The 10,000-nt window shown below is 32.0% G+C and overlaps 1 protein-coding gene across 4 annotated transcripts in view; it reads left to right on the forward strand.

The window, feature by feature from the left end:
- The window catches only part of ZCCHC7 (zinc finger CCHC-type containing 7), a 207,913-nt gene that overhangs the window by 178,709 nt on the left and 19,204 nt on the right, over window positions 1-10,000 (forward strand). For all 4 annotated transcript variants that reach the window (XR_001366452.2, XM_006187795.3, XM_006187794.3 and 1 more), the window contains exon 6: window positions 200-235. Coding sequence is in view for 3 of the 4 variants with exons in the window: in XM_006187795.3 (XP_006187857.1) it covers window positions 200-235 (36 nt within the window). In the remaining variant the exon portion in view is untranslated. The remainder of the gene's footprint in view (window positions 1-199; window positions 236-10,000) is intronic.

Consider the following 10,000-nt stretch of genomic DNA (forward strand, 5'->3'; position numbering starts at 1 on the left):
TGGCAGGGAGTGTGTTAAACCAGTGTAAAATTCAATTAAACTGTCTAGCCAGGTTTTTGAAGCTGAAATGCAGACCCTTTCTGTTAAGCTTCTTATTTTCCTGTGACCGACACCGGTGGATGCTGGGTTATGCCAAAACCAACAGGCTGTAAAGTACCTTGTTTCATGCTCCCAGCTGATCAATATTTTTATTTTCCAGGCTTGCCCAGAAATCTGGAGGCAGTATCACCTAACGGTGAGTAGAAGCACCTTTTTTATTTTCCCCAAGACCTAGCCTATTTACCCTTCTCTGAACTGCTGACCATAAAATATAGACAAGCATCTTCTACTGGGAGATAATAAACATCTGAAGAGTTTTTGCACTGAGAAAGCAATAATACACTTTTTCTCTTCTCCCCTGCTCAATACTCTATCCTTTATCTTCCTGTTCTTAGAAGATTTTGATTGTTTTTATTACTCACATCATTTAATGATTACATCATACTATTTCTCAGTCTTCCTAGACTACATGCGTTAAATTGAAGGGAAAAGTATAATAGGAGCAAAAAAAAAAGGAAAAAAAACAGCATCTTTAAAATGTTGTATTATCTACAGTCCACAAGCATACTGTCCACACTATCTTCCATTATTTTTCTAGCTTTATTGAAACATTTACACATATTTTTTAGTGACGCTAGAAAAAACTTAGTGTATCTTTCATATAGAACAATTTAACTGTCATATCCTTAAGCTCCTCTTGACTTATTCAAAGTATATACATATCTGCTTGATACTATTCAAGTTATTCAATTCTCTGGTTTCCCTTTATTGTGATTTTAGGCTAAGTAGAAGCAGAAGACATAGTTTTCTAAGGAATCAATTGGCTAATGCTCAAGTCAATATTATGAAGTCAGTTTGTTTTTAATATTCAGCATAAATAATTTCAATAATTCACCATAGCCCTACTAATAATTCTTTTAATGTATTGTATATGTTCTACTGAGCAAGAGACTACAATAAAAGTTACTCTTGTAATTATACAGTTATGCAGTATATTTTAAAGCTGTTCCTTAAAGTTTAATGTATTAAAAAGTTTGTTTATAGGAAGGCAAGTAGTAAAAATAGATAGGACAGAGTTTTTACAAAACGTGTCTTCTTAACTGCTGTCCTCTCATGGAGTAGAAATAAACCAATAAGTAGACTCAAACTACCAATGTGTCTATCCCAGGCCCCAAAAGCACATCAGATGGTTTATTTTCAATATTCTATTATCACTGTTTAATTTGTTTAAAGATTCTCCATAGAGAACTGTAATTCCTCAACTATCCTCAATCCCAAATTAGGTTTTGTTAAATCTTTAATGTTACCTCCCACTCACCCTTGAATTAAATAAATAAATAAATATATGTGTGCGTGCACGCACGCTCACACACACGTTACACATGCACATTACAGATGTAACCCATGTGAATATGTTTGTGCTCAGGTAGCAATTCTTTTGTCCTAACACACTATGGTGAAATCCTTAGCCTAAACTTAATTGGAATCCAATCATGTATTATATTTTTCAAGATCACAGTCTCTATTTATAACTATATAGCAAGTTTTTCATCAGTATTTTTATTAGGTAATAGTCTATTGGATTTAACATTGCATTACTTTTCCCTTTTCCCTTGAGTGAGAGAATTCCAATCTTGAAAACTTGAAGTATGGGAATTACTGTTTTAAAGCCATTCTTTTCATTATTTGCACCTATGTTCTTTTTATTTGTCATAGAAGGATAGAAATCGATGTTTAGTATAACAGATATTTGAAGGTTTGTTTAATATTGTAACTTTTGAAAATAAATTATTAAAAAATAGCTGGGAAGAATAAAAACAAAATGAATTTGTCTTTTGCAAAATTATAGTATATTCTACCTATAAGTTCAACAAAATCTTTTCAAAATATTTGTCTCAATCTGGAAACCTGATTAATTTTTCAAAATAATATTGAAGTAACTATCACAGCTCATAATGATCAAGTTTAAATTAACAATTAGGAACTAAGAATTAGTTTGCTGTGCAAGTATAAATGCAAAACGGGTCTATTTATAAACACGTGTACATATATATCAATCCGTCTAAAATAAAGTAACTAAATAATTAGGCATATAGGCAATATCCTAATGTGTGCAATTAAGCTGTATTTAATCTTGAATAGAAACAAGATGCATGGTGAGTTTAGTCATCTTCAGCTCTTTTACTAGGCGATGGACTGCCATCTATTGACTCATAGTAGCCCTCACATGTGAATGTGGCGTCAATCAGAGCAATGACCAAGTAATGAAGCCAAGGTTACAATTACTACCGTATATTCATTTAAACCAGTCTTCCTAAACTGGAAATTTCTAGTCATTGATTGATTTCTTTTTCTAACCAAAATGTGTCCATTTCTTACCCAAAGTGAACTATGCTTTTTTGGGGGAGAAATTGATTTGTATATCTAGTTTAGAAATGTTTACATTTGAGAGGTTTTTAATTGCTTTTATCTGCCTCCCAGTCAGTGAGAATTTACACAACCTAAAGTTTAGCAACTACAATTTAAAGTCTATCTAGGAATAACTTTCTTTTGGGAAAAAAAAAAAAGCCTATAGATTAAACAGAGTGTTATTTCTCAAACACGTAGAAAAGGTGGTGAAGCGGATTAGGATAAATAGACCACCTATGAAATCAAATCAAATCAAATCAAAAATTCTTTTAAACATTCTGAAATAAGAAGAAAACTAAAAAAGAGAAGTGTTCACTGTTTTCAGCAATTTCATGAGAGATCTAATAAAGCCTCCTTAACAGCTTACATCTGAATAGAATAGCTGTTTAACCAAACTTGACTAGCCTTCACTACATTAATAAATAAGACCATCATTCTAAAGGGTGCATGCTAATAAAAATCTAAGACAGTCTAAGATATATCTGTAAGATATATATCTATATCCATATTATAATAAATATTTGGGTATGTCATTTTTCTTGATGTATTTTAGTGGCTATAGAAGCATGTCATATAATTTAGTGACTTTAGATTATCATTTTGGGGACCTGCATGAGAAAAAGAAAAATATATGGTTTTTATTTAGCAATTAAATAATTTCCCCAAATAGTTGATGTATTTATGTCCTTCAAAAAATGTTTAGGAAGTTTTTAAAATTTCAATGGTACAACACTGTTCTTGTATTTTAATTTCTTTTATATTTTTAGATTTTGGTAAAGCCTAACTTTGAATATTCTTTTTCTTCTTTCAGATAGCTCACTGTACATAAAAATTTTCCCTCTTTAGCTATTCAAGAAGGAAAGTCCCTCCCCCCACCCTCTATCATTTCTAGTCTCATTTATATTAAAAATCCTAGGCCAAAATGGCCAACAACAGAGTTTTACAACCAACAGAGTTTTTAACTAGTAGAAGCTATAATTTTACATGCTTTGGATGTTTTGTTAATCTTGTTTTTAATCTGCTTACTTAAAAAATAACCAGGAGTTGGCTATTTAGGGGCTGTATGTATTAAGAATCAAAAAAGGGCGTATTTAATATTGCCCTTGGATTTCTTTGCGTGCATTGTTAAAGTATGTTACAACCTACTACCTTTTATTTTAACTAAAAGTTTAAACAGGAAGCAAATGTAACCTTTTTGGAATAATTAAGTTTTAAAATGTTCTCTCTATGTAATGTTTGGAATGTCTAGAATTCGCACTTCAAAAACTAAAATACTTGCTGTCAGGGTAATGGAGAGGAGTATAGTTTCCTTGTCTTCCTTTCTAACCCAGGAAAGTCTTGTGACCTGAGTTTACCAGTAATCAGCAGTCAGTCTTACCTGAACCAGTTGAATGCCGAAATGTATTTTAGGGACCATACTTAACAATATCATTTCATCTTGTTACTCAGTTTTCTCTCCTTACCTAGAAATATCAATTTGAAATATGTTTTCTGAGCTTTCACAGTATTGAAATAAGAGTTTTACACTAAACAAGAATGTTACCTTCTAAAGCATTCTCTGCTGTACCACAGAATAGGTAACCCTAAATGTCAACAGATTTAAATTTAACTTTAGAACTAGATTTTACAGTCCAGAAGGACTAAGAAACTGGAATTTGGTTACGAGGCTATAGCTATACAAAAGTCTTTATCCTGGAATTGTGGGTAGGTAGCAATGTTCTAACTGCCTAATATTCAAATGGGATATATTTTTAAATAGCTTAAAATGAGAAGTAAAGAGTTTCAAAAAGTCGACCTCAAGCCAGAATCTTATCTTTCCATGGGGAAAAAACTCTCTCTTCATTGGATATATGTTGGGAAACTAAATCTCATTCTGAGAGCTCCTTGGCTGCATAAGGAGAACTGCAAAACCATACGAACCCCATCCACACAGTGATAGGTCTCTTTGTGTGTGTGTGTGTGTCTGTGTGTGTGTGTGTGTGTCTAAGGAAATAGAACTGGTTACAGATTGTATTTTAAAATGTCAAATAGCTCCAAATAGAGTGACAACTAGGCCTTACTCTATTTTAGAATTATTTAAATCAACTTTTTTTCGTACATTTTTTTGAGGCCTGGCACACAAATTATCACAAACTAAAACTTTTATAAATTTATTTTGGAGGCTTTTATTTTGGTAGTTCAATTCACTTTGCCAGCTTCCTCAAGAACCAGTCGTGCTCTTGTTTAAATTATAGGGGTTTTTCCTCCATGTCTGTTGTCACCATGGTTAAGTGTTGTTATTAAGATATTATATCTCTGTCAAATTTTCAAAGTTTTAGTTTTTATTAAAAAATGCCCTTAATACTAAAACACTACTAAAGTGAATGTAATCATGCTTTGATGATTCAGATGGTACATGACTATTTTCTAGTACCTCAGGGCCACCTTGCCGTGGTAGTACTACAAAACTAATCACACTACTTTCTGTCTCAATTTACTTTGGTGTGTGAATAAAAAGAATTTTCTGAATAATCATTGATGATTTATTTTCTAATATTCCATCTATGATAACAGACATAGAAAATACATTTGGCCAGTAACCAAAAATTTTAAAGATTTTTCTAATGTAAAATTTATGTGAATACTTTTATATTTATTTAAATACCTTGTTCTTAAAGAATTTAGTGTCAACATTTTTGCTAGTAATATTTTACTTCAGTCTTGCCATGTTTGAATTTAGAATAAAAGATAATTACTACATTTACAGAGTAGGCCAACTGATTTTTTTTAAAGTCTTTATTTCACTAGCATGTTGGACCACATTTGCCAGAACTTATCATTGGAAGCAATTGGGAAATGTAATTTCAAAGCAAATGAAACCTGGAATTATCAATCTCAATAAATGAGATTCATTTAAAAATAAATACAATTTGCCAAATCATCAAAAAGCAATTTTCTAAAGCTTATGTAGAAGGAACAGGAAAAAAGTGAACATTGCGAATTATAAATGCATATGTTATTTTTCCTTTCACAATGTTTCCTCAGACCTCTAGACATTGTATGTATACAAACTTATTTATATGAATGGGAGTAGAATAAAATTATTTAAATTTGGATATAATTTATTTCTATTTATTAAAGCATATTGGGAGAGCCTTCATATTTTCTTTTTTTCAAAGAAATATTGAGGTGTCATCCCCTTCAGAGAGAATGTTCAGCTTATTTGATTTTCAACATTTTGATGCAAAAATTAGTTTTAAATGGGAAATCAATATGGCATATTTTGTGTAGTTTTTTCTTGTGTTAATATATTTAACTAATATCAAGTGCTTTATGACAATAATTCTAATGTATATTTAAGTGTTTCAGATAATCAAACAATGAAAACTATGCAGCATCCACACAATTTAGGCAAGATTTTTTAATAAATATTTTGGCCTAGAAGCAGCTGTGTTTTTGTCATTTTGTAAATATCTTTAATGTCCTAAACAGCTATCATTGTGATTTCTGTTTATTTTTAAGGTAGTACATGTTGCTAATAATAACCTAACTGAGTCTGAAGCTGTATTATAAAAAGTAATTTACTTTCTTGAATTGACAAAGTCCCTTTGCTTTTTTGTATGCCCCTTAGTGTCTAGGAGCAAGGTCTGTTATGTTTAGGACTTACATATTTACTGTATGAGCTTCAAGTTTTACTCCTGTTTTTAAAATTTAAAGAAACATCTGTTGTGGTATTCATTTTCTTAGTTGTTAACAAATGTTTCTCCTGAGGGTGATAAAAAGGTGAAAAATTACATTTGAACTTTTTGCTACACTTTTCTTTCCTAGTTATGTTCACCTTTACTTAGAAACGAATTATAAGTAGTCATTGTAGGGGTAATTTCTTCTTGATACTTAAGTTTTTTGGTAATTAAATTCCAATTTCTAAGTATTTATAATTTTAATATATATAACATTTAAAAAATCTTTTCTTTCTTTTCCTTAAAAAACACGTACATTATTCTTATAATCCCAAAGAAAATTTTTTTAACTTAAAACTTTACACTTTGAAATACTGCCCCTGTTATAGCAAAAATGAATATAAACAAGTAGCCTAAGAATTTTCAAAATTCAAGGAGTTTAACACTGCACAGTGTCTGACTGTATAATAAATTACAGTTTAAAAATCTAAAATGTTGGATGATGCCTATTCTTTGTCATGTTAACTACATGTAAAGAGCATAAAACTATTAGGTAGAGTAATTTTAGCATATTCAAGTGATTGTTTTTCATATGTACTTTGAACAGGTGATTCATGCTATTCCTTAAATAAATGTATTCCAGGTGAGAGAGTTTATCATAATCTTCTCTGGACATTTCAGTGCAGGAATAAAAGTAAAGTATACTGAACCGATGATATTTGTATTAAGCATTCCTTTTAGTAGTCATGCATGTGAATGACATGGTAGATTACAGTAATTCCTAACAAGTGTTAAGTATTTAGGAATCAGTCACTCATGGTCATGATCAACCATAACCTTTAAAGGTTTTGGTCGATCATTTGAATAATCTGCAGGGAAAAACTACCGAAAGACCCCTTGATTTATTGACATGAAATCTCTAAACTACTGTTATATTTTGTTACTGTAAAAACTACAGTAGTAAACATAAGCTTAAAACAGATTTTAAAAGCAAAATTTCTTAAACGACTAAAAGTTAATGAATTATTGATAAAATCAGATTTTAAATTTGAAGTTCATTTGCCATTTGGTCCCAGTATGCCATAAAGTCATGAGAGTTATGTTTTTATAAATTTGCAAGTATTTCTTCTGACTGTTTTGGGTTCAGCAGTGGTCCTCTAAGACCCATAACTCTGGTTTTTTAGAAATATCAAAAATATTACATGAAGAAAAATGCTATATGTTTAGAGAACATTTAACACTTTTTTTTTTTTTTTTTTTTTTTGCATCTTTGGAATTGAAATAGACCTTCACTTAATTGGTGTACCTCTACACTGGTAGATCACATTTCAGTGGGCACATTCAGAAATCCATATGAGCTTTGTGAAAAGAATTCACTTGTGTGAATCAATTGTTAATAAAGCTAGCCCAGTATCTTAATTCCTTTTTTCAAAAATCACACAGAACTGAATTTATTAGATAGATTATAAAGTCATATTTGTAATTTTATAGTATGTGCATGTCTATAAATACCCAATTTACATAAATATTGTTCCTTTACATGTATTTGTGGATTACCCCACATTTCTTTTCAGATAGGGGGACTAAGTTTTGGATTGTCCCGTAACTTTGTTTGTACAATAAAATCTTGATTTTCTCTTTCTTGGATCTCTTACATTTCCTTTATTTGTCTTTATACCACATTTCCTTCTCATTTTACTCTAGTCCTTAGAAAAACATGCTGTAAAATTCAGCTGAAAGGGCAGTCTTATTTTTCAGGAAATTACTACAGACTATTTTTCATCATAATACAAGGGAAATAATGCCAGCTTTGGGATCAAATGTTGGTTTAAATTCTGTCTTTCATTTACTAGATGTGCAAACCTAGTTAAAATATTTCACTTCTGAGATCCTCAGTTTCTTCATCTGAAAAATGGAAATAGTGCCTTCTAGGGTTGTTGTAAGTATGCAGTGAGATGATAAATGTGAAGTACTTAGCACAATACCTCACACATAGCCCATGTTCAACACTCAGTGAGTGAGCTCCAGTACAGCAGACCCATAGATGCCTCACACCTGTAGAGATGGCCATTGGACTAATAGCCCAAACTCAGGTTATGTATTGTGAAGTCTTGTACTTGCCTAAGATAAGGATACTCATAATGACCTCTTTACTATCTGTCTCCTAAAAATGTTTCCTTCTTATGGTTATTGAAATTGAAATATTCACAAGCAGTGTCTTTTGTTATTAAATTTACATCAGTTTTCATTTTCAAATTATTTATGCTTGCCTTTTCTACATATGTAGATGAGTAAATTTTAATTAAATAAAGCAAACTTAAGTTATTTTCTTAATTTGACTTGCCTAAAAATATAAAGACTTTTAAGAGTAGATCATAAACATATTTAGGCTACTTCCTCTCAGTGAAAATGACTATGTAAAATGTGTACCATATAAAGATATAATGATATCATTTTTAAAAATATTTTTAACAAATGTAAAATTCTTAAGTGCTAACTTCAGTGTCATCTGAATATAGTTGTCTGTTATCATAAGCAATTACAATACTTTCTGCTAGGGGTAGAGGATCTACGTTAATCAGATAAGGAATGAAACAAAATAGCATATCAATTTTTTACACTTCAGATAAAACTGCTTCGTGCCTTTATATGATTGATGCCAGAAACCAGCCTGATTTCACAGCAAAATGTTGATGTATAAGAGCTTGGTCAGTTGTTTTGCAGACTCCCACCCATATTCTCATATAGGTGCAGCAGAAAAGGCAACACAAAATTAAGCATTTCCTCAGTGGATGTGATTGGCATTCTTTCAAAGAGCATTCCTAGTCCATGTTTGTTCTTTAAGACAGGTAGGAGCTAAGATGGAGCACATTGTAAAAGCAGAGAAACATTACTTCCCCCCTCTAAACAGGTACTTATAGTTGTGGAATTCTCTACCTTTGTGACTGATGGTTAAGAGTATTTCAGCTGAATAATCAGGGGCGGGGTATGGGGAGGAGGAGAAGTATTTGTCGTAAGTCATGTGGAATTATGGCAAAAATAAAAATCTCAGGGCTTATTTGGATCCCCTGTGTATTAACTAATAAATATAATAAAGCTATGGTTCTATTATTCTACAATTTTTCAATGATAGTTTATGTGCAATTGTATGCAAAATATATATGCAGATTTGAATATGTTAAGCCCTGCATGTGGTCGGAAGATGTATATTAATGTGGTTTCTGTGTTTCAGAGTCTATCCCAATAAACATTCAGATAAAATATCCTTGGATTCACACATGTATGTGTTCTTCTCTTTCCCTTCCCCCTACGTCCTGTCTCCACACCCTCCTCATCCCTCCACCCTGCATCAAAGCTTGTGGTCCTTTTCCATCCGTGTACTAAAAGGTTCTTTGTAAACCAGGCCATTTGTCCATCATTGTTTGGGGTCCAAACAGTGGTAAGATACCCTGTCACCGATCCCGCGTGCTATGAATGGCAGCTCCTCTCCGGACAATTGGCGGAGGGGCCGAGAAATATTCCTGAGAGGATTATTTAACCTTTCAATTTAGAGGGCACAAAGCCTGGCTGATTAATGAACTTTCTGATGGGTGCCGATAAGCGGATCTATTTCTTTATTTCCCCTAAAAGTGATTCCTTCTCCTGTCCATATTAGTATAATCTTAAACATAAAATGTGGCAAATAGATTAAAAAACAGCACTAAAGAGTTTATCTGGCTGGCAAACTGAAGGAGCCAAATTAAAATTGGTAATGACAGCAGTGGCTCAGCCTCATATATGGTTTTTAAATGCACTGTGTATTTTGAAGAGACTTATTCTCCAGCGCGCCTGGTAATGACTGCTTTTGGTGCACAGTCTGGGGCTGGCTTCTGTTATCCCCACCCCACCCCACC

This window comes from Camelus ferus, chromosome 4 (assembly GCF_009834535.1).
Source record: "Camelus ferus isolate YT-003-E chromosome 4, BCGSAC_Cfer_1.0, whole genome shotgun sequence".
Taxonomy (NCBI): domain Eukaryota; kingdom Metazoa; phylum Chordata; class Mammalia; order Artiodactyla; family Camelidae; genus Camelus; species Camelus ferus.